This window comes from Colletotrichum siamense, assembly GCF_013390195.1.
Source record: "Colletotrichum siamense strain Cg363 chromosome Unknown KSG_Cg363_contig10, whole genome shotgun sequence".
NCBI classification, from domain to species: Eukaryota; Fungi; Ascomycota; class Sordariomycetes; order Glomerellales; family Glomerellaceae; genus Colletotrichum; species Colletotrichum siamense.
In genome coordinates, this window is record NW_023501023.1 from 3,771,093 (window position 1) to 3,796,357 (window position 25,265).

The 25,265-nt window shown below is 48.5% G+C and overlaps 4 protein-coding genes across 4 annotated transcripts; 3 read left to right on the top strand and 1 right to left on the bottom strand.

Moving 5' to 3' along the window:
• Positions 1 to 5,285: 5,285 nt before the first annotated feature.
• ZRA1-3 (ZEB2-regulated ABC transporter 1) lies at positions 5,286 to 10,045 on the top strand (the record flags this gene model as incomplete). Its single annotated transcript, XM_036646770.1, has 3 exons — positions 5,286 to 6,015; positions 6,149 to 7,188; positions 7,238 to 10,045. 3 exons carry the CDS (start codon positions 5,286 to 5,288, stop codon positions 10,043 to 10,045), a joined length of 4,578 nt encoding a protein of 1,525 aa, XP_036488279.1.
• A 7,102-nt stretch (positions 10,046 to 17,147) lies between these two features.
• ANKRD6 (Ankyrin repeat domain-containing protein 6) lies at positions 17,148 to 18,104 on the top strand (the record flags this gene model as incomplete). Its single annotated transcript, XM_036646771.1, has 1 exon — positions 17,148 to 18,104. One exon carries the CDS (start codon positions 17,148 to 17,150, stop codon positions 18,102 to 18,104), a length of 957 nt encoding a protein of 318 aa, XP_036488285.1.
• Positions 18,105 to 21,997: 3,893 nt separating this feature from the next.
• On the top strand, positions 21,998 to 23,071 carry tnr3 (Thiamine pyrophosphokinase; the record flags this gene model as incomplete). The annotated part of the gene is made up of 1 exon (XM_036646772.1): positions 21,998 to 23,071. One exon carries the CDS (start codon positions 21,998 to 22,000, stop codon positions 23,069 to 23,071), a length of 1,074 nt encoding a protein of 357 aa, XP_036488298.1.
• Positions 23,072 to 23,408: 337 nt separating this feature from the next.
• CGCS363_v014924 (uncharacterized protein) lies at positions 23,409 to 25,090 on the bottom strand (the record flags this gene model as incomplete). The annotated part of the gene is made up of 2 exons (XM_036646773.1): positions 23,409 to 24,958; positions 25,009 to 25,090. The coding sequence occupies 2 exons, from the start codon at positions 25,088 to 25,090 to the stop codon at positions 23,409 to 23,411; spliced, it is 1,632 nt and encodes a 543-aa protein (XP_036488286.1).
• Positions 25,091 to 25,265: the final 175 nt, after the last annotated feature.

Consider the following 25,265-nt stretch of genomic DNA (forward strand, 5'->3'; position numbering starts at 1 on the left):
CGAGTTCGGGTTCGTATTGCGGGGACGCGAGGACGGGCATCCCACCGTATGTATGGGGGGCATATATTAGGAGAAGCCCGTGCAATCTTAATAGTTCAGGAGAGCATGTTGCCGTTGGTTGCAGGTGCAAGACTGAAGTTTAGGTGAGCGTTATCATCAGCGTCGGTCTGTCAAAGCAACTCTGCGTCTCTATTTTGGATTCGAGGGTTATCAATCAGGGTTGCCTGCCGACGGGAGAGAATGATGTGAGACGGGTTGACGGGATCTCGGGGTGTTCTTTCGGCCAAAGTCTGAGGTAAGGGTGAGGTGAGGCGAGGTGAGGTGGTAGTGTCCTTGCAGATCCAACGAGATGTGACACTGTGAATGGCGCGAAAATGCGATTGGAGCGGCCACGTCGTGCAATCACACGCTTCCATCACGTTCTAGGGCGCCGCCGAGCGAGGGCGCAGTGGATGGTAGGGAGGTGGTATTTGGTGTTGTTGTACTTGTTGCACGGAGAAGCGCAAGGTTTAGCGGGCCTTGCGTGGCGACGGATCCGGGGTACCGGGTTCGCGAGTCGCAAGATGCATCACGCATCGCATCTTGTGTGTTCGCGGTTCCTGGATCACGAATGAAGATTGTGATGCCTGCGGGAAAGATCTAGGACGTGCAATGCATTGCCTCGGTCGATCGTGATACATGATACACGGGATATAGCATTAGCATTCTATCTTATCAGCTTTCCGATATCTACCCGGGCAGACGACATGTTGCGCCGCAGATTGTTTCATACGGGGGAATGCATGGACTGGGATGTCGAGGAACGGATGGGAGGTTGTCATTCTGGACTCTGGGTCTGGCGGGCTTCCGCCAGAATATGGCCTGTGATCGTGAATGATGTTGACGTCCTGGCTGGCGGGTGGCGGATTCGGAGGCGGCTACCGTCCCCGATGGCGGGGTGTTGGCTGCTTCTTGGGATTCGATTCGTCTCTCTATCTCTCTATGTTGATCAACGAGTTCGGCCAGCGATTCCGTGAATGTCCGCGCCTTGCAGATAAAGTCAATGCTCCGTCTTGATTTCCTTTCTCGTCCGTCTGGTCTCGTCTCGACTCGCTGGAGTTAGTTGTTGGTGGTTGACGCCATGCTTGTCTCTGTGTCATGCTGGTGCATACTCGTCCGCCAGACATCGCTTACGGCCAAGTAGAGTGCTTAGGACGAAGGTTGTCGAGGTGTTGGGACGAGTCAGAGGTCCAGACGCCACGGGAAGAACATGAGCAAGAACACAAACCAAGGCACCAAGGGAGAGGAGGGAGTGTGAGGGGAAAGACACTTTCTGCTCAACGTGTCCAATGCCGTTCAGTGGTGAGACTGCGCTAAGACGGGGTTGTCTCTGTCTCGCGGGCAACAGGCTCTGGTGGTAAGTCATGCTCGGTATGCTGATTGCGTGACCCAAACAACGTCAGTGGTTGATTACTTTCTCTCTAGTCTTGGGCTTTGTTTGTTAGAGTCATCAGAGTTGGGCGCCGTGGCTCTTCGGGACGTTGCGAACAACCCGCCCGATCTGCTATCGGGATCGGAGTCGTGGAAAGTCGGCGCCCACTGCCAGATGTAGCGACGATCTCGGGGGACGTCTAAGGGGGGCCTCCGGGGGAGATTGGATAATCAAGTCCGGTGTTGATGCGACTTTGGCGAGACCAGGGCCCTGGGAACCCGGTGGGAATCCTGTGGGCAGACTCCAGAGCAGAGAGACGGGAGGTGCAGACAGAAAGATAGATACGCAACGTGCAGCGCAGCGCAGCGCGCAACGTGGAAGGGTTTGTGCGCCGTAAATCGTCGTATATCGGGGCCCTGTTGATGATCGCCAAGTTGGAACGGGTGCAACATTGGCCCAGGATTGGGGTCATTGCGGAAAATCCGAGCTGATTTACTGTGTACAACCCGTGGGCAGCACGAATGCTTCAAAGACACGAATTGTTTGGATGATTCCAGTCTACTTGTCATTGACTTGGGAAGCAGCAAAATTACTCCGATGGGCAATTCCCTCTTGTGATGATGGACAGACAGCTCTCTGCGGCCGCTGGCTTATCCGTACAAGTACCGCCAAGCATGTGAGATTTTGGTAAACGATAACCCCCAACAATATTGATCAAAGCCCAATGGCGACAGTATCCGTACGCGACAACGAGGCAGCCCCGTTGGTTGGTATTCGTAGGCAGGCAAAAAGGCCAAGGGACCGGCGCGGTGGTGCGGCGCGGTAGGGAACGGACGGTACAGGTCTGTCTGACTGTGTGACCGTGACTGTGACTGGCCGTGGTGGTCGTGGTGGTGGCTTTCGGTGACGGCACCGCCTGGAAGCGGGTCCCCTTCTCTTTTTTTCGGGGTCGAAGGTTGCGGGTTGTCGGAGTGCTCGAAGAACCCGAGACAGGCAGGCAGCTCGCTTGCGGCTCCTTAGCGTCGCTTGTCCGCAGGTACGTACCGGCGGCGCACCCTCCCACTGGCTCCCAGCGCCTCCCCTTTTCTGCGGTAGGCGTACCTCGTGGCTGCCCATTGGCTGCGCCGTAGTGCCCTGTCAAATTTCCAATTGGGCGCACGGCGGAGCTGCTGCTTCTTTAGTGGGGGTCTTACAGGCGGTACCTCTCTGATAGTGGGGCCGCCCAAATAAGCGGGCCCTCTGCCACGAGAGCGACTTTGCACCTCGAAAAAACAGCAACAAATTTACAAATCGTCCTCCCGCCGGTAGAGGGGCATCGTCCAACTGCAACGCTGCTGATGAATGCAAGACGCAATTTTTCATCACGGATTGATGGATCTGCTCCGCCCGTATGAAAATCCGTAAATCTAGTCCAGCCGCATGGCCAAGAGTTCCATGGACATGGTCCGAAAGGGGTCTTGATTGCCCCCGATAGCAGGGCTCTGCTGGCAACGTCTCCCGTCCGACTAAAAGAACTTTGATGTCAGTCGGGGCGACATCCATCCGCCATTGCTGTTTCTTCATCTTTCTTTTAGCTTGTCTGGGCCGATTTCCGAGGCATCATTGGTCGGCAGTTGGATTGATAGGGCGGATCACAGGAGTAACCCGGCAGAGTACACGTTGTGCCTTGCGCTCCCTCCCCTCCTCCCTAGGGCAACAAGACGTGATGGAGGGAGTGGGATAGACTCTGGGTGACGAAAATGTTCCCGGAAACCGTGTAGAGTTTATCGTGTACAGGGTTGGTGTTCTGACAGCGAGCGTCGTGGGTGACTGCAGCCCTTCAGCTAATCGCTGGCTGCTGTACCGCAATCAGCCAGCCCTTAGCCCGATGGATATCCCATGATGAGGTGAGATTGGGGTCAATGTCCTGATTCTTGCTGCTTCGACGCGGCCGCGGTGACATGCGCCGGGGATGGGACGCACGCAGCTGCAGGGTGCTTCGCAGCGTTGACAGTTTCCGACCGGCTGGCGGCCTGTTCCAGAGCCAGAGCCTTGGGGTGTGTTACATTCTTTGTACTCTGTCCATAGTAGCGAAGTAGATCAACGCTGTTCTGTTGGATGGCAGAATACCAGATGCCAATGCCAATGTGAATGCCAACAAAATACCCTGCGTGGGCTCGGGAAGTGACAAGATCCCGATAGGATTGAGCCGCGCAGGGCTTCGTTCCGGGCCCCTGCCGACTGTTGGACCTCTTGGGCCCTCATTTCTTTATTTTCGGCTGGGTATCCGTAATACGGAGTGTACAGCCTGCATCTGGGTGCTACATCAGGCTTAGGCCGAGAGGAATTGTTGTTGGACCGCGGACACGGGAGCGTAGCAACGGGAATACCACCACGGACATGTTGTCTTACGGCCGACGTGCTGACGGCCCTGCCACGACTAGAGAGAGATATTCAAACGGTCAGAAGCCTAGAAGGTAGAGAATATGGTTATTCGGAGACTGTAGAGGTGCCCTCTCATCAGGTGAACCGTGTGCGATCGTTCGTCAGTATCTGGCTTTGAGATCGCAGGCCAGTCCCTGGCTCGGACGAGGTAGAGACGGAGTCGCGTGTTCAGTGATATGACAACAGGCTTCGCAGCTGGATGGGTGCTGATCAAGCCTGGCGTCTTGGGCCGTCTTTTTCGACCGAATCCACGTGGCTTAGAAGATGAATCCGCCGGAGTAGCGCGTCCAGGTCGCGGAGTTTCGTTCTATTCATACGTCCAGGGTCAAAGTTGCAGCTGCGTGGCATGGAAGTCGTCGAGGTACACAGTAGAGAGGTTAGAGCAAAGCTGCGATAATCGGGATCCCCAGCCAAAAGTCCGCAAGCTGTACCAAAAGGGATTCACACCCCTCCGCCCTGTGTCGGGGTCTGGGTGGTGGGTTCTTCCCGGTGGGTGCTTCAGTGCCCTCAGTGCCCTCAGCGCTGTTGGAGGCGGGCGAGCTAGGGGTTCTGGAGACTTTGTGGGGCCCGTTGAGCGCGTCATTCTCACTGTGACCCTGTGTCCTATGTCCTGTGTCCCCTGCTGAGTGCTCACTGCGGCGGTCGTACTTTGGGGTACGTACCTCGTCGCTTCTCGCTTAGTGCTGCGGGCTGCGTATCTTTTTTTCCCATCGAAGGCAGGTGGGGCACCCGGTACGTATCCCAAGTATCGTGCTCCCTGCACCTGGCGGACATCCATTTCGGGACGTTTCGAGGTGGATTTTCTGACATCTGGGCTGCTTCTGCTGCCAAAGAATAACGGCAATATTTTATTTTTATTTGTTTTTTCTTGTTATTCTTTTGTTTCCGCCGGCTTCTCATTTGCCTGCCCTGTCCACACACCACCTCCAGCACCACCAGTACAGTACCTGGGCACCATCAGCAGCAGCTCCAGTCCCGTCCCATCTTTTTGTGCCCCTTCCCCTTTGCGTAGGTGCAAAGAAAGAGAGGTACCTCCTTCCATTGCCTGTTGCTGCTGAATCCTGGTCACCCCGAGCTGCTGGGATCTTTCTTTTTTATTCTCGCAACCCTCCCGCGTCTTGTTCGTCGACCTTACTTCTACCTCCCCTTCCCTTTCCGTCCATTATCGACGACCTCCCTCTCTTCTCTCCGTCCTTCGACATCCGTCTTGTTTAATACTTCCCACCGACGGTCCTTAATACAACCTACCGTGTCGTCTTTAGCTAGACGATTCGTTTAGTCTCTAATCACCCACCCAGCATCACAAAGATACCCGCCGCCAGAGAGCGACATCGAGAAGGAACACCTCGCGAATATCACCATATCAGCGCCGAGCGGGTGGTTCTTGTGCGCCCGCTTTTCAACCGGCACCTTCAACAAGCGCAAACCGTCCTGATCACAGCTAGCCAACATGGCTTTTGCCGGGATGGCGTCCATTCCCAACTATGACAGCACGGCGCAGACTGCTGGAGTCCCCATCAGCTCGCGCAGTGGCCACCACGAAGAGGAGGACCTTGCTGGTGCCAACCAGAACACCGTCGATACCGCCGCCACTTCTCTCACCGAGGTTGCTGTCTCTGCTTCCGACGTTAAGAAGCCCTCCACCCCCAACGACAGTGACAGGATCTCCGCCGAGGACGACGAGGATTCCGAGATGGAACGCCGCCACTCGCTGGTGCAGTCCCTCGCCAAGCGCTACTCCCATGCCTCAGCAACAGGCACCGTTGGTGGAAACCCTTTCTTTGCCGAAGAGAACTCGCCTCTCAACCCCAACTCAGAAAACTTTCATGGCCGCGCCTGGGCTCGCGCCATGGTCGATCTTGTCCAGTCGCACGGCGCTTCTTTCCGCACGTCTGGTGTTGCGTTCCAAAACCTTAATGTCTACGGTTACGGTCAGGCGACGGATTACCAGAAGGATGTTGGCAACGTGTGGCTGAGCGCAGCTGGCCTTGTGCGCAAGTTCACCGGTGGTGGAAAGACGAGAATCGACATCCTGCGCAACTTCGACGGTCTCGTGCGCAAGGGTGAGATGTTGGTCGTTTTGGGCCCGCCTGGCTCTGGTTGCTCAACGTTCCTGAAGACGATTGCCGGTGAAACAAACGGACTCTACACCGACGACAGCTCCTACTTCAACTACCAGGGTAAGTGGCTGAATCATCGCAACGGGAGGAACAGGGGTTTGGTGTGGCTGGCGGTGTGAGATCTCACTCGCAAGACACGGAAAGCCACCTCGTGTAACAACCGTGTAAGCCGTACGGCGCTGACAACTTGCAGGAATGACCGCTAAGGAGATGCACACGAACCACCGTGGTGAGGCCATCTACACGGCTGAGGTCGACGTCCACTTCCCCCAGCTGTCTGTTGGTGATACTCTGACCTTTGCCGCCCGCGCTCGTCAGCCCCGTCACCTGCCCGAGGGAATTGACAAGAACACCTTCGCCAACCACTTGAGGGATGTCGTTATGGCCATGTTTGGTATTTCTCACACTGTCAACACCCGCGTCGGTAATGAGTACATTCGTGGGGTGTCCGGTGGTGAGCGCAAGCGTGTTACCATTGCTGAGGCTGCGCTCTCCGGTGCACCCCTTCAATGCTGGGACAACAGTACCCGTGGTTTGGATTCCGCCAACGCCATCGAATTCTGCAAGACCCTTCGCCTGCAAACCGAGCTCTTTGACAGCACTGCCTGTGTGTCCATCTACCAGGCCCCTCAGAGCGCCTATGACTTGTTCGACAAAGTCGTCGTGTTGTACGAGGGACGCCAAATCTTCTACGGCAAGGCCAATGAGGCTAGGCAGTATTTCATCGACCTTGGCTACGACTGCCCTGCCCGTGCCACTACTCCCGACTTCTTGACGTCCATGACTTCTCCCCAGGAGCGTCACGTTCGCAAGGGCTGGGAAGACCGCGCCCCCCGCACGCCCGATGAGTTTGCCACTTGCTGGAAGAACAGTGCCAACTACAAGGCCCTTCAGGCTGAGATTGAGGAGTACAAGCAGACTCACCCGCTCAACGGTCCCGATGCTGAGGCTTTCCGTGCCTCCAAGAAGGCCCAGCAAGCAAAGGGTCAGCGCGCCAAGTCTCCCTTCACCCTCTCCTACATCCAGCAGATCCAGCTCTGCTTGTGGCGTGGATGGAGACGTCTGATCGGTGATCCCAGTATCACCGTCGGCTCTCTCATCGGAAACGTCGTCATGGGTCTCATTATTGGAAGTGTTTTCTACAACCTGCAACCCGATACCAACAGTTTCTTCCAACGTGGTGCCCTCCTGTTCTTCGCCCTGCTCATGAATGCCTTCTCCAGTGCCCTCGAGGTAAGTACCCCTCTGGCCCCCGTTGTACCTTCAATTCTGACCCTTGCAGATTCTCACTCTGTACGCCCAACGTCCCATCGTCGAAAAGCACTCCCGTTATGCTCTGTACCACCCCTCGGCCGAGGCTGTTGCATCCATGCTGTGCGACATGCCTTACAAGATCTCGAATACGCTAGTCTTCAACCTGGTCCTCTACTTCATGACGAATTTGCGGCGCGAACCTGGAGCCTTCTTTTTCTTCCTCCTGATATCGTTCTTCACGGTCTTGACCATGTCCATGATCTTCCGTACGATCGCTTCTTCGTCCCGCACGCTCTCCCAGGCCATGGTTCCCGCCGCCATTCTCATCTTGGACCTCGTCATCTTCACCGGTTTCGTCATCCCCATCGATTACATGCTGGATTGGTGCCGCTGGCTCAACTACCTCGACCCTCTCGCCTACTCTTTTGAGTCGCTTATTGTGAACGAGTTCCACGGCCGCAACTTCACCTGCTCCGAGTCTAGCTTTGTCCCTCGAGCGATTCCTGAATTCCTCGGCTCCAGCTACACGAACCTTTCGCCGACTGAGCGTGTCTGCAGCGCCATCGGCTCCGTCGCTGGACTTGACGTTGTTAGTGGCGACGACTACGTCGGCTCCGGATTCCGGTACGAGTATGGCCACCGCTGGCGCAACTTTGGTATTCTGATCGCTTTCATGCTGTTTTTCCTGATGACCTACATGGTTACTGCGGAGTTGGTCTCTGAGAAGAAGTCAAAGGGCGAGGTCCTTGTTTTCCGTCGTGGACACAAGCCCGCCGCCTTCAAGGAGAAGCACTCGGACGACCCCGAAGACATCCGCGTTGGTCCCGTCACCACCGCCGACCGCGCCCGCGTCTCCGAGAAGAACGATGGTCTCATCGAGGAGCAAAAGTCTACCTTCCACTGGAACGATGTCTGCTACGAGGTTCAAATCAAGAAGGAGACGAGACGCATCTTGGACCATGTCGACGGTTGGGTCAAGCCTGGTACCCTGACTGCTCTTATGGGTGTGTCTGGTGCTGGTAAGACTACGCTTCTGGATTGTTTGGCCGACCGTACCTCCATGGGTGTCATCACTGGTGAGATGTTGGTCGACGGCTATCACCGTGACACATCCTTCCAGCGCAAGACCGGTTACGTTCAGCAACAGGATCTGCACTTGCAAACCACTACCGTCCGCGAAGCCCTCAACTTCTCCGCCCTCCTCCGTCAACCCGCCCACGTTCCTAGACAAGAGAAGCTTGACTACGTTGAGGAGGTTATTAAGCTGTTGGATATGGATGAATATGCTGATGCTGTTGTCGGTGTTCCTGGTGAAGGTCTTAACGTCGAACAGCGTAAGCGTTTGACCATTGGTGTCGAGCTTGTCGCTAAGCCTCCTCTGCTGCTCTTTGTCGATGAGCCTACCTCTGGTCTGGACTCGCAGACTTCCTGGGCTATTCTCGATCTTTTGGAGAAGCTTACCAAGAGCGGTCAGGCTATTCTTTGCACCATTCACCAGCCTTCTGCCATGCTCTTCCAGCGCTTCGATCGTCTCCTCTTCCTGGCCAAGGGCGGCAAGACTGTCTACTTCGGCGACATTGGCGAGAACTCCAAGGTCATGACCTCGTACTTCGAGCGCAACGGTGGTTTCCCCTGCCCTGCTGACGCCAACCCTGCCGAATGGATGTTGGAGGTTATTGGTGCTGCCCCTGGCTCCCACACCGATGTCGACTGGCACCAGGCTTGGCGCAACAGCGCCGAATACGGCGATGTCAAGAAGGAATTGCAGCGTCTTAAGGATGAGCGCGGTGTTCAGACCCCTGCTACCCAGGACAAGGCCAGCTATCGCGAGTTTGCCGCTCCCTTCTTCGGCCAGCTCAAGGAGGTTACCCACCGTGTCTTCCAACAGTACTGGAGAACCCCGTCTTACATCTATGCCAAGGCTGCTCTGTGCACCCTGGTTGCTGCTTTCATCGGTTTCGTCTTTTTCAAGGCTCCCAACACACAGCAAGGTCTTCAGAATCAGATGTTCGCCATTTTCAACCTGCTCACCGTCTTCGGTCAACTTGTCCAGCAGACCATGCCTCACTTTGTTATCCAACGGTCCTTGTATGAGGTGCGCGAGCGTCCATCCAAGGTCTACGGCTGGAAGGTCTTCATGCTCAGCCAGATTATTGTCGAACTGCCTTGGAACACCTTGATGGCTGCGATTATGTACTTCTGCTGGTACTACCCCGTCGGTCTCTACAACAACGCTATTCCTGCCGACCAGGTTACGGAGCGTGGTGCTCTGATGTTCCTGTACCTGCTGGTCTTCCTGTTGTTTACCTCGACCTTTACCGACTTCATCATCGCTGGTTTCGAGACTGCGGAGGCTGGAGGCAACATCGCCAACTTGCTCTTCATGCTTTGCCTGATCTTCTGCGGTGTCCTCGCCAACCCCGACTCCATCCCTCGCTTCTGGATCTTCATGTATCGTGTATCGCCTTTTACGTATATCGTGTCAGGCATGCTGTCGACGGCCGTCGCCAACACCGAAGTGGTTTGCGCTGCCAACGAGTACTTGCACTTCAACCCTCCTTCTGCGCAGACGTGTGAGCAGTACATGCAAGCCTATATGGGAGTGATGGGTGGTTATCTTAAGGACCCCAACGCCACTACCGACTGCCAGTTCTGCACCATCAAGGACACCAACTACTTCCTTGCTGGCGTCAAGAGCGACTACGCCGACCGCTGGAGGAACTTTGGCATTGCCTGGGTCTACATCATCTTCAACGTCTTCGCCGCGCTCGGCCTGTACTGGCTGGCAAGAGTGCCCAAGAAGGGCGGCCTCTTTGGCAAGAAGAAGACCGAGTAAGATGCCACTCGTGGTCGTCTTGCTCACCCAAAAGTTCTTTGCACGAAGGAAACGAACGAAAAAAGAAAATGAAAAAGAAACGTCGAGATACCTTAACGTGGAGGATTGCGTGTGGATACGTGTACGAGCGAGCTGTTTAGAGAGGAGAGCTCGGGTGCAAACCTGGAGTGAGGCCTGGGCCTAGATCGGCCCCGAAGCCATGGGCCTCAGCAGTCATGTGTCTCATGGTGCATAATGATGAGCACTTTGTGTGTATTTAAATGTCCTCTGGCTCTCAAGTAGAGATGATACATTCCCCTTTTTTATTTACTCTTAATAGATATCCTAGAGATCAATGCCATGTCTCAATAATACCTTCTGTGGAAGTGCGTTCTACTCGCATGTTTGCCCAACATACCCTTGTGGGGGGATATATTGTAGTGAAGAGGGTTCGTGGTGTCCCCGGCACTCAATTCGCAAAGACGAAGTTGGCTGCACTCATCTTTGAGAAAATCTACACTTGGAGAGTGAAGGACTTGCATTAACAAAGGCTCCCCTCTCAGTGAAAGGTTGATTTCAGCCGGCCTGTGCTCCACAATGAGAATTAGAGTTGATGTGGCTGCGGGGTTTGACGTTGACATCCCTTGACTGTCAGCTTTGCTACAGGTTGAGTACTTCATTGTTCTTTCCGTTATCCTATCGTCCTTGTCGTCGTCGTCCTTGTCGTCGTCGTCCTTGTCGTCGTCGTCCTTGTCGTCGTCGTCCTTGTCGTCGTCGTCCTTGTCGTCGTCCTTGGTCCTTCTCATCATGTCATTATTCCTATTCTCCTGGTCGCCCTTATCATCCCCTCCTGCCTGAGTACTATAAGTAGCACTTGTGCTGAAAAGGTCACCGTTACAGATGGCTGGGCAGCCTGGATGGGTAGACTGCCAGCAAGGTCCGCAACACGTGCTTTTGCGGAGCAGCCCTGAGGACCTTGCGTCAAGAGAAAACTACACACTGTCAGCCAATCCCAGCGAAGCCTCGTAAACTCGGCCCTCACATTCTCAACAAATTCGATTCCTTCACGGTGGTATTTGAGTCTCTCGGTGACGGAAGCGATGGAAGACCAGGGTCTTCATCACCAGGAAGCTCGTGTTCCGGGCGAGTCGCAATCACAGATACAAGATACACAAACGATCGACCACGTTGCCGACCAGAACAACATGGAAGACAGACGAAGACTCTTCCAGGACTTACAGGAAGTAGACTATCTAGTGGATACTGACCTTGACAGATACGAAAAGATGTCGAAGGACAAGTTTACGAAAAAGGTCTGGGCTTTGTATTGGGTCGCTCCTTACGACGAAGTCATCCGTGCCCGTGAAAGAATCAGACGGGGGGAAATTATATCATGGCACATGGATACGTTTCTTCGCAACGCCACAGAGATGCTGCCCATGGTCATGTATCTTGGTAAGGAAACACAAACTATCAACCATGGCCAAGAAGATTGACAACGCCGCAGTGAAAAACGAGGCATACTATCGTGGCTGTGCACAAGAGAGGACTGAGCTCGTGAATAAACACTTGGGGTGTATTAGCAGCCTCCATTTATTATTTGGGGGCAAGAAAGCGTGGGAGTACGGGGAAGCTCTGGATTCCGCCGCTCTCCGGGGACCACCGCCTGACCCTATCATGACCGATCTCAGAAGGAGGGCAACTGCCATGATCTTCCTCCTTGAAGCCGCCCAAGCCGGCCATGCGACGGACGATATCTTGGAAGAAGAAGCTGTGAGGGCACTGACGTCTTCCCAAGAACCTGATGTGATGGAAGCGCATTTCCGGGAGCTCAGACGCATCCACGAGTCCCAGTGGCAACAAAAGAAACGCGAAGAAAGAGCGGCGAGGAACAACAGCATTTCCTATCTCGACAACATCTCAGGTAGACAGGAAATTCTGGAGCAGATCCAGGAGGCCGAGTACCCGGTCCAGATTCCAATCACACCTACCACCAGGTTCTCCAAACTTGAAAAAAAATACTTCTCCAAGGCGGTATGGTCCGCCCTTTGGGTCACTCCCTTCAATAGTCTGCAAGACTTCAGTCGCAAGATCAGCCGCCATGAAATCAGATGGTTCGATATTCGCAACCTGTTTCTCGCCATTACGGATGACTTGCCTGACGTGATGGACATTGGTAAGCATAATGAAACCACTGACCATGGAAAGGGACTAACAAACCCCGTTTTCACAGTCAACAACCGCAAACAAACAGAGCATGCGGGAATTTGTGCCCGAAATATAGAGTGTCTTGCGTTCCTGTTCGGAAAACAGAAGAGTCAGGAGTATCAGGATGCTCTAAGCTCGGGCTCCCTGGAAAGCCCAGCGAATCTCATCGCTCTCGATGAAGGTGTACGCACCATGTGGGACCAGTGCAAGATCACGCTCAGAGTCAAATCATTCAACGAGAACGAAGTCAATCTGGCACTTCATTATCTCCACGACTCGGAGCTGAGGAACAGGACGAGAGCCCCAGCACGATACAGGTGGGAGAATGATCTCACGGTGACCCCTGCGGACGTACTTTTAATTTGACGCAAAAGCCGAGCGTCTTGGAGGAATCGAGTGTCTCCGGCGAGAACACCACCTTCAGCGGACCCGCGGACATGGACCTGGTCTCTACGGCTACACAACAACATTTTCAAGATGGAAGCACGTTCAAAGTGTATGCTGAAGACCCAAAGTTGCGCCCTGATCCAATTCTGCTCGATCTACGCGATAAACTTGCTGTGATGGCGTCCCTCCTGGGCGCCGCCGAATACATAGACGACGACGGTCATGGCAATGACAGGGAGGGAACGAGACAATCGGCGGCCGATGAAGCCGAAGACTATCAAAGTGTTGATGGGGATATATCCGACATGGGCGAGGATCTTTACATGGATGATGACAACTATGGGTATGATTCAGATGAGTGAGGGAGGGAAAGGAGGCTAGGATTCGAGTCGCGACCCCTCCGCTCTCGAAGCCAGCTTAAAATGACTTCCATGTGAACAAGCCGACTAATTTGTACTTGTCGGTCGTTCCCCCTTAGCTCCTTCCCTGAAGATAATACGCCGTGCTTCTTTCCTCATTGGACTCTGAAAATCTTACCTTGTCAAAGCCGCCTGCCCAACTCTGCAAACTCACAGTCTCCAATCTATAAAAATCCCCATTTTTCAAAAGTCGGCCAGCAAATATCTTTCACTGCCACCCTTCATCTCTGAGAAAACACACGGCTCCCACCTTTAACTACATACCAGCTACAAGACACGCTGGCAACAATACTCCTCAATTTCTACCCGGATATCTACCTCTCGCTCGCATTTTACGAAGACACCCAACTCAAGCTACAAGAGAACCCGAAAATGCCTCTCTCCAACCTATCGCGCGTTTCTGAGATGCTTCGGCGACTTCAGAATACCTTCGAGGAGGAGTCGCAACAAGCTGGCCCTCGGTGGCTGATCAAGACATATGACAACCTCACGCCAGAGGAGAAGACCATACCCGACGATTGGCTTCCCCGCCTACATCACTGCAACCGCATGGGCGTCCTCGACTCGCAGGAGAAGAAGGAAGCTGCGCGGCAGAAGATCTGGGCACTGGTTTTCGACGGCTGGAATACCGACTCCACGATCCCCAAGCCCACTAGTCCCGGCGGGAGCAAAGCCCAGGATGGAATCGTCAAGATTGGCGTTCTCAACGAGGATGCTCCGAGTTCCCGAAAGCGGAAGGCTGATGGATCCATGGCCCCCTTACCTGCCAGGCGTTCTCGCGGCGCTGATGTGTTCATCAAGGCGAAAGCTCACTGGCTACGCCAAGATCTGTGCTTCCCCCTCTGCGACTCACGAGGCATAGCATTCGCCTCCAACATCAGCTATAGAAAGCTTCCTGGAAGCACTCTCGGTCGACTGAAGGGCGAATGCAGTAGCCGCTGGGACTCGATTGAGGTCTACCGCGGACGAAAGGCGAACAACGAACTCGTCGCTTACTGGGCAAGACACAAGCTCGTATTCTCTCTCAAGAACAACTGGAGAGGCCGCGGAGACCCTGAAGCTGTTGGTCTCCCTGGCTCGCGAACCACCGCCACACTCGAAGGCCAGCCCACGATGGAAATTGACCAGATTATCGACCTTGGAAAGTTGACATACATCAAGTTATGCATCGATATCTGGGAGGCGTACCACGACGCCGCCAGCTTTCACATGGCAATGAACAAAGACTACTCTGGGGTTTTCGAACTGTGTAAGTCCTATCGACCCCGGTTATCGCAAATGTCTAACTCATCTGAAAGCCTCTTAGCCATTTGGCCCGAACATCAAGAGCCAACAGAGCGCTCGAGGAAAGCTCCACCGACATGGTCGCGTTTCTGCTCTTTGGCCTAGTTCCAATCTTCATCCTCTCGGTTAATTGGTGCATGGAAATGCCTACCGTTTCTGTCGCTCGTTGCGAGAGACAATTTGGTGTGTTCTTTCAGGAAAGGGAATTGGGTTTGTAACTACTCGGAGGGGTGTATTGTAGGGTCAAGGGTCGTTTGTAACCTGCGTTTCTTTTTCCCTATGCATTTGCATTTGGGATCTCGTTTTTGCAGCTTGGAGTTTTCGTTCTTCTCACTACGGTATATCGTTTTCGGAATTGGAATTTTGCTCTGGTAGGTTTCGAGAAAGGATCAGTCACACTATGCCCCGTTCTTTATTCAACTCTCGCGCAATCAGTTCGTTTCAATAGGAACTCTGCCTCGTATTTATCTATCGGAGAGATACAGTTCTTCTAAGTCCACTACGGTCGAAACCGTGTGCTCTGATCCTTCATGACGGCTAGGCTGCGTAATTCGTCGAAAGAAACGGGGTTTGGAGCGAGGCTCCTTTGCTTACAGGCCACAGGGAGCGAGAGACTCAACGCTGACAAATCTAGTCAAAATACGGGTAATACTCCAGTCCGAATGAGTACACCTGGAGGGTTGCAAGCTGAGTGATGGGGTGCGAGCCCCTTACCATGCGGCGTGGATCTTTGCGCGTCTCATAGGCACCAACACCACCAACACGTACAGCCACCGGGCCCTGCATTTGGCCACTCACTTGGCCACTCACATGGGCTGTCATGATTGGGCTCCGCACAATAGCAGTCCACATCTAAGCGCCGACATCCTCACATGTTGGCGGCGCATTTATGATCCACGTCTCCCACCAGTCGAGTCATCGAAGTTTTCTTCCATATACATCCCCTTACACGCACAGTCTGACGGATAGCACTCCGGATCGCAGAGGCTGGCCAACACGATGGAGGTAGTTGGGGCCGTATCGAGCTTTATCGCTATCAGCCAAGCATTAGTGGCCGGCCGCCACATCGTCAACGTTCTTCGAGACATCCCGAAGATAGGCAGCGAACTACAATCGCTAGACTTCGAGGTTAGTTGCAAATCACGTTGGACAAAGTCGCTATCGAAAAGTGCCACGGAGATTCTGACAAGAACATTTGTCCTAATTTTCCACTTCTATAGATTCAAAGTCTTGCATCTGCAGTCAAGGCCGCTGAAAAGCAACAACATATCTCCCGCGGACGCCAGGCTGAATCTCTGGATCTCAAACTAGCGAAAGAACGGCTCGAGAAGACTGTCGAAGGCCTCCAGAACTTGCATCGCCGTGTCACGCGAACCGACGAAGATGGCAACGTCAAAGCGAGGAAGACCAGATACTTATTCTTGCAAAAAGATCTTGCGGACTGTCGAGATAAGATACGTGATGCTAGAGACACCCTGCATCTTGTTCTGATGAACATGAACCTGGAAGAAACTACGTGCGTAGAGCGTCATCCACGAAAGGATGTTCAAAAGTGCTGATAACTGGTGGCCAGCCGGATGGCACTTCGTGTTGAGAGCCTCACTATTCAGTCAACAGGCCACATTCCTCGTGCCAATGAATGCTCGAGGAGTGTGGCTCCAACGGCGGGAAACCTCCTCCTGATCACACCTCACACTACCGAATACCAATTTCCAAAGCCAGTTCTAAATTCAGATCAAGCTTTTCCAGAAAGGGTAGGTCAACTTACATCAGTTACGCGAGAGTTGGCCTCCGACGTCCAACCACGGCCCATTGAGGACGGTATGAGTTTCAGGGCCAAATTATCAATGGAAAACAAGTGCTCACGTAATTGCTTGTGTCGTTGCCATGCCTCTAAGCAGTCATCTTTTGGCTATGATGGCTGGGCAGGCAACATACTGGGCTCTTTCTCTGTGACATCGGACAGTAGCATCTGGTTTCGGAATGCAACCAAATGCACCGAATCGAGTTGTAGGAAGAATCAGAAAGGCTCGATAACGGTCAACTACAAGTTTCCGACCTGGCTTTGGCCCCAAAGCTTTTCACTTCAGAGCTCTATGGGCAGTTTATCTGCACTGAGCGCTTCATTACGTCCAATCAGAATCCTGGCAGATGGTGCAACAATATGGCACATCATTCAAGACCAGTCAAGAGCGGAAGTGCAGCAGTTGATCCTAAGGAAAGGCAACATATATCCCGATGATTGTGACTCTAAAGGATTGACACTCCTCGAGGTAAGCGTTTCATGGAATATCAAAGCGCTGATGGCATCCAGTGGCTGACATTCACAAAGTGGGCTATCACTGCTGGAACACCAGACGTGCTAGAATTTCTGGTGCAGTTTTGGGACGGAGAGATTGCAAAGTCACATATCAATAAGTAAGTATTAATTACGAAATGTGTCATTTTCCTGGTCAAAATCCATCAACTTATCAATAAGCAGGAAGTGTGCTTTCAACGCGCAAAGTCAACTTACAGGCAGGCCACACATGACGTCTCAAGAATCTCAAGCACAACACAAGGTAGTACAGCTTGGCGGAGACACTGTCCAGGCAGTTCAGACACCGCTACACCAAGCGGCAACCTTGATCAGCAACGAAGAGACAATCCGGGAATCAATCCAACAGGCATTTAAACAATACTCATGGGCATTGACTGAGTGGAACTACGAAGGCCAGACGCCACTACATGCTGGGGCGAGTCATGGCAATATCGTAGCCGTACGAGAGCTTATTCGTCTCGGCTCTAACGTGGACCAATTGAACTTCTTCGGGAGAACCCCTCTTATGGAAGCTATTGACATGGGGCATATATGTGTCGCTAGGTGTCTGCTCGGGGCCGGTTGTTCGGTAAAAGCTGTAGCATCGGATGGTTCAACGGCCTTGCACTATGCCGCATGTCCAGAAAACGAGCCTGAGAAAGATCCTGCTAGCATAATCAGGGTTCTGCTCGATGCAGGCACCTCACCAGCAGTTAAAGATGCATCTGGCAATACGGCATTGCACTGCCTAGAGGCTTCCAACGTCAGTAGACAAGCCACAAAGGAAAAGATTCAGTTGCTTGTGAAAGCAGGTGCTGGAATCAACGAGCGTAGCGGTGATGGCGACACACCATTGTTTCGGGCCATTCGCACTAATCAGCCAGAGGTTGCGAAATATCTCTTGAAGGCAGGCGCCGAAACTGATTCTCCACAGGGATTAGAGGGAAATGTCCTTCACGTCGCTGCTGCATATGGGGAAATTGAAGTCCTTCGGAGCCTGGGTAAAATGCATTTACCTCAAGTCAGAGTAGACATGAAAGATTCTGACGGCGATACTCCCTGGGATCTGTTCATTGGCACTTTGCATCAACCAGAATGGAAACTTGGGTCTGCGCGCAGACCAACCTCAGAAGAGAAGGAAGCTTTCGTGTGTTTGTACACACAGATCAGAAATCGCAACTTACAACATGACGTCGCCAGACTAGAGTGGGCACGACAATATCTTGTAGAAGAAGACCTGCGAGGCGCCTCTGCGGCGATAGCACAGATTATAAAGGAGAATGAGGAATGGAAAGAATGGAAGGCTGTTCAAACATACCAAGCAGTTAGGGTCCAAGTTCGGGAAAGAATGTGGGAGGCGGCAATTGAATCGGTGGACGAAAACGTCGATATTCTGAAAGATCAGATCTCCAAATCCCCCTGGGACCGGTGGTCTCACTACGATATTTTAGCAACGATGGATGCAGATGAGTTCTCAAACTAGGTTGATGGTACAATTAGTCGACATTCTGAAAAAAGCATCAAGATCCGCGAACAAGTTCATCTTTGACTGGTCATCACTACAGAGCTAGCAGCGCTGCCGCAAGTGCAAGTCACTTAGCAAGTAATACAAGCTAATTAGCTAAGTTAACGCTATCGCTACTACCTAAGTAAACAATTTATTACCCCTTAATTAAATTATTAGACTTAATATCTTATTTATAAATAGATCTAACTAATAAGAAACTATAGATTAGTTAGTACTTTATTTATTCTAATATATATAGTTATTAAAATATAATATTATTACTAATATTATAATATCTCTATATCTAATTAATACTCTATAAATTACCCTCAAAATACTAAATTTTAAATAATCCTTTTAAAACTTTCTAAAAAGGTAGAAGTTATTATAGTAGTTTAAATAGTATAAAGAGTATTATAATTAGCTGTTTTTTATAAAAAATATTTATTATTTTATATTTTCTTTATTATTTATACCTATATATTTATACTTTTTATAATATTAATTATTACTACTACTTCTTTATTTACTACTAATATATATATACTTTTAAATACTCTTTATACTTAAATCTTAATTTAAGTTATAGCTACTTTTACTATTAATACCTCTCTAAATCTTATAATTAATAACTTACTTTATATTATTATAGATAACTAAAGGTATATAGTTAAAAAGTAGTTATTATAGAAGTGAAGTAGAAGTTAATTAAGCTAGATTTAGTATTATAGCTACTTCTTTATTAAGGTTATATAGGGCTAAGCTAATACCTCCTTCTAAAGTTATTAATAATATAATATAAAAAAAGCTTTATAGCTATTTAGCGCTTTTATTATTACTACTAAGTAAGAGCACTTACTTTAGTATATTATTTTAAACTTTTAGATTATATAAATTACACTCTAATAATACTAAAGTAACTATAATATCTATAAAATCTCTCTTCTATTAAATAAAAACTTTAATAATATTATTCTTACTTCTTTACTTTTTATATTAATACTATCTCTATATAAAAGACTTTACTTTACTAATACTAATATCTTAAAAGCTAAAATTATAACCTTTAAAAACCTCTATATTACCTCTATTATCTCTATTAATCTACTATTTACTTATTTTAAGAATATCTTCCTTTAGTAGATCTTTTAGTATTATAATATAAAAGTTATTAATAAGGTTTTATAAAGCTAAAGTTTTATTTAAAACTAGCTTTAAAACTTCTTCTAATATAGTAAAGTTTTTATAATAGCTAAACTTTACTTAGTAATATTAAAGATATATCTATTATTTAATCTATAGTTCTTACTTAATATTTATACCTTTATAGTAATTATTAGTTACTTTATTAATAATAAAGGTACTTTATAGTTATATTTTCTAACCTTCCCTTAGTATTATAGAAACTATAGTAATAAAAGCTTTATAAAGACCTTTATTAGTATTATTAACTAATACTAAATTTAGGACTATATTAGAGTAATAATTACTAATAATACTATAAATAATAATACTTACTTTTAAGCTTTCTACTAGCAGATTAACCTAGAGATAATAAAAATAAATATCTAAGCTTAATATATATAATACTATAGCTATATCTTTAATCTTATAACTTAAGTTTTCTTATTTAGTAAGAACTAAAAGACTCTTAAAGCTAAATTAAACTACTACTAACTTATAGAGTAATATAATAAAGATCTAAAAGTATAGTAGTATCTTAAGCCTATTAGCTAATTCTAGAATATTATTAAGTTTATATAAGTTTCTCTATAATAAATAGAATAATACTAAAAAGTAGTAATAGAGATTAATAATAGCTCTAACTTCTAGATCTTCTTTAAGTTATACTAAGAAGCTTAGCTTATACTAAATAATAATACTTATTAGAATAGTATATATCTAATAATTAAGAGGGCTATAAAGAAGAAAGTAGAGATTTAAGCTTTCTTATTAATTAATAATAATAATAATAATATTAAGTAATATATATTAAAATTAAACCTACTCTCTATTAATAATTAGAAAGTCCTTATTAAGATCTTAATAATCCTTAAACTTTTTTATTACTAAATAAAGTAATATAAAAGCTAAAGTATTAATAATAAGTATAGCTAACTCTAAGAAGTTATAATAAGTATTAAATACCTTCTCTTATATCTTATTAACTAGAAGATATATTATAATACTAATATTAATTTTAAAGTTAATAATAATAATAAAAGTACTTCTTAACTATTATAGCTATCTTAAAAGTATACTAACTAAGCTTAATATTATTAGTATAATATCTAAGCCCTACTTACCTATATATAGAAGGACTAAGTATTACTAACTTTATAATCTACTTTATAATTTAAGACTCTTAATAAGAAGTAATAAACCTTCTTCTATAGTAATATTAAATAAGTATAATAAAAACTCTTTAATTACTATAAGTTTCTTAGAAAGTTATTACTATTCTTTAGTATAATTATTTTATACTTATTATATAATATCTTATATTTAAGAGATATATAAAGTAAAAATTACTAAAAAGGATAAATTAAGAAGGTTCTAAATACTTTTATAGAGTATTTTAACTAATAGTATTATTAACTTAATAAGATCTTACTATTAAGCTAATAAGCTAATATACTTCCTATTAATCTTAATACTAGAAATATAGAAAATATTTACTACTAATAATAAGTTAATAGTTAGTACTATTAAATACTACTTTAGATAGATAAACTTAATCTCTACTTCTATTAACTTCTAGAGATTACTTTTAACTTAATATAGTAATAAATAAACTATATAGAGACTTTCTTAGAGCTCTCTTAGTTTATTATTAATATCTTTATTATATTAATAATAATAGCTAACTATAAGAAAGTTTTTAATACTACTAAATTAAACCTCTTATTATAGAAACTCTTAATAATACTAGATATTATAGAAACCCTCTAACTAAATAAAAACTAGCTAAAGAGGGGAGTAATAATACCTTAGAATTACTTTAAACTACTAGGGGTATTATAACTTTATTTACTTATTACTTAATTAAGAAGTAGTAATAATATTGTTTACTATAGTGTTTAACTTACTATATTTATAAGTTAGCTAATAATTAAAGCCTAGGAAAAAGATCACTAAGTTAATAAGTATGGGGGGCAAAATTGACTTAATTGCACTTGCGGCAGCGCTGAGAGCTGCAAAGCCATCCCTACTTCGTGGAAACGTCATGCCAGCTGCGGGTTAGAGCTGACTGGTAGGGAGGGGCCTGAAAAATGCCGGAGGCTCCCTAAGTCGAGCATATTCACCTGAGCAGAGTGAGGAACCTAGGAAGCTGTGCTGATGGAAGTTCAAGATTTGTCGAAACAGCGGGATTCGCGTCCCTACCAAATCACAGCCCAGACCTTGAGCTATTGAGTCCGCCAGACTTTTCGCTCACTGCCAGCCTGTTATCAGGGCTGTTCAGTGAAGTTCACTTGTGGACATTTTAAAGCTATCCCCTTGGTATGGAGCTACCCACGAACAGCCTTTTGGGTAAGCTTGGCTGGTAGCAGAACGTTTTCTTTGTTGCAGCACGACCGGAGGGTCCGTTAACCCGAGAGCCAAAAAGGGTAAGACCTCGAATCTACTTTCAAAAGAGCTTGTGTCGAGTCAAAGAGTGTGTTCTTGAACGCTACGCCATTCATCCATTTTTTCATCTCCTTCGGATCTACCAGTCTAAAGTTGCCTTAAATATTCCGCAACATGATTGTATACCGCCAAGGACGAGACAGCAGCGTACCAAAATTACCATTTCGACTCTGCCTTTCATCAAAGCGCAAATCTCACTCGACAGCCTGTTACAAAACGATTCAACATTTGAAACGGATCCAATGCCGAATACAAAAAGCTACCGTTATGAGAATCTTGTCGAGCTTGTCAAGGATGTCAACAGGTTCCAGATTAAAGGCACAGAATGGAAGTTTTGTCTCAAAGACCCCACGAACCCGACCTCTCCTTGGAAGGCATTCGGAATTGTTCTTGAAGAGAATGTCAAGTGGCTGAAAAAGGCAAACAGTAAATGGCTCGACTTCGACTGGTTGTCAAAACAGATCCGGTTGATCAACCCATCCATCGACCCAACAACGGGAACAATTCAGCTTAATTATGCCTGGAAGGAAATAGTAGACAAGCTTGACGAGATTCCAGGCGGCAACTTACCTCAGTGGGTGAAGAAGAACACAAAATGGCTGTATAACGATCAGGAATCATGGCCTCTGATCGAGGAAGATGAAAATTTCAGAAAGCTTTTCAGGGAAGGGATTTGGTGCGACCTTGTCCCGATCTTCGGTATCCTTACGACCGGCGCACATCTCAACGTCTACAAGATCACCAAAGAAAACGGCTTTCAGGTGTGGGTGTCCCAGCGCCCTGACACGCAACCAAACTTCCCCGGACTACTCGATCAAGCTGCAGCTGGTGGTTTTACACCGAGCCACGAAACGATCCTTGAGTGCATCGAAAAGGAGAAGAAACAAGAATCAAAGGGATATCCACGTCATTGGCGTGAGTTAATGCGTCAGAGCTCGGATATTCCCACCATTCAATTCTTCGACGTGCGCGATGAGAGATGGGAAAAAGGCTATGCTGGCCTGCCCGAGCCTGGTATCAGGAAAGCGTACGATCTCAGGGTCAATGACGAGAAAATCACAGGAAAGGAAGGCCAGACTTTCAAGCTAATGGGGATCGACGAGATCAGAGAAAGCTTGCTGCATGGGCGATGGAAACCGAATTCTGCGCTGGTGATGATCGACTTCATGATCCGACACGGACTCATCGAAAACAAGATCGAAAAGGCGGAAATTCCGAGGCTATTGAAGCTCGACCGTGAAAGGCAGTTCGGCTTCGGCATCACCGTCATTGAGCTTTCTGATTATGTGCAATTCCCTCTGCATGGAAACAAGTAGATCCTATCATGAGGCTTCTTTTAATGTGTGGACTTCGGTTGTGCCTGTTTACTGCGTCGGCCAGATTCCATTCTAGTACAGATGTAGACGGGACGTCAAGCCAACTCCAATAGTGATTCGGCCCCGTGGCGTTCAAAAGCTTAGGTTTCTTACATTTACAACTGAAGAACGAGAGTAACATTGGCAATCGCGCGGGTGAAGCCTTTGAAATGCCTAAATCATCCAGTTACAAGTAACACTCAATATTCGACTACTTTATTGGGATATTGCATGAAGCCAATGTTAATCAACCCATCGTGGAGAACATGGAACCCTTTTTCCATCTCACAAATCACAGCTACACCTGACTTCTAGCCTTCCTCTCCTTCTCAGACGAGGTATTCTGTTGCAACAATAGGGTATCAATCCTCGCCATGACGCCGTCAAGAACGGAGCGGACCAAGCCATCAGGAGCCATGCCCGCCTCAGTGCACGCATTGATAACCGTATCACCGCCAGCCATACCAGCAACATTGAAGACTATACCATGGTATCCAACAGCGCCGTGAGGAGAGGCGGTAGAGAATTGAACGTCCTCGATCCTCACGGCCGGCTCCTCTCCACCAACCGATACCGTAGTGGCCTTGAGTGCACCTAGGTTTGAAACTGAGAAGCTGTTCTGCATGACCACATTCATTGAAGGCAGAGACTTGTTAACAAACTCCTCGAGTGTCGGGCCCATGGTGTTTCCGCTTAGCCAAGACTTGCAAAGCTTAGACTTGGTGCCGCCCTTGCGGAACTTTTGCATTCGCTTGCCGTAATCGCGAACAAGTTTCCAGGTTTCCTTTGTGTCAAGGTACGCCCTAGACTGTTGTATGCCATCACCTGAAAACATCGTGGGAAGGACTTTTCGGTACTTTCCGAGACGCTCCTTTTCTGGGACGCTGGCAGCTAAGTTGAGCATCTTGCCCTGACCAGCTGCCAGATCCTCAAAGTCACAGACTGGTCGCATGTCTACTGCGTACCGTGTGAATCCAACCTTTGCCTTGCGATAGTGGTCCGCTGCTAAAGTGCCAGTGATCAAGACCATAAGCAAAGGAGTGAAAGTTGTCCCGTGGCTACGGCAAGCAGCCAAAATAGATTCCATCTTTTGAGCAGGGATGCGATAGTTGTAAACCTGTGTGGAGGTCCGGTCTTGAGGCAAAGGGTTACCCAATGAATCTTTGAGAAACTTCCTGGGCGGGGCAAAGTCCGTAAAGAAGAGGGCTTTTGAGTAGAAGTACCGGAGGAAGGCAAAGCTTAGGAAGCTGTAGATGACACCAAGCGCGGATGGCTTCTTCCGGATAGTGTTCTTGACTCTCTCGTTTAGTCTCATTCTTTCAGGGTTCAAGTGAACCTCCCTTGGAGCTTGTTGTCTCATTCCTGAGGCGGCTGCGGCATTGAGCGACGCAAGAAATTCGCGGTGGAAGGTCATGCCGAACGAGCCGTCGCAGACGAGATGGTGGAAGAGGAAGACGACGTCGCGACGTCCGAGGATAAGCACTTTCCACCATGGCTGACCGGGTCTCACTTCTCCATCAGCCCAGAGCCACTCGCTGTGGAGCTTCTCGAACAGGTCTGAGCCAAGGGGTGGGACGTTGTGGTCGATGAACTCAACGCAGCTGTCGAGGTTGATTGTGTTAAGTGAGGCCAAAGAAAGGAAGTGCTTTCCATCTTCGTTCATTTCTTTGACGCCAACCAGGCCAAGCTCTGGGCACTTGGTGACGACGGCATGAAGGGCTGCAAAAACTGTCTCATCTGACAGGTCGAGGTTTTGACCGGTCTTCGCCGAGGCGTAGCGAGCTGCGACCAACACGTTTGCTTGAATCCCAAGGCGATGGTAGACATAGAACATGCGATCTACCTGGGCTGCAAATGAGTCAGTATTTGCTCGTCGTTTTTGCGGAGACTAGGCTTACTGGTCTTGCGGACGATTGTGTACGGGTTGGGCTGTACTGCGGCATCTTGACCCTCTTTAGCAGTGAGGGTTGTGGTGGCCATTTTTCTGATGAGCCTGCGCGTAACTTCCGGAGAGCTTCAACAATCTAATACGCGTAAACTTCTGAGAAAGCTCCAGGCTTCCTAATAGATCTCCGAAGACTTTTCCGGTTTTGCCAACAAAAGCCCGGAAAGAAACTTACCCAGGGCTCAATGCTGTATTTGAGCTTCAGTATCC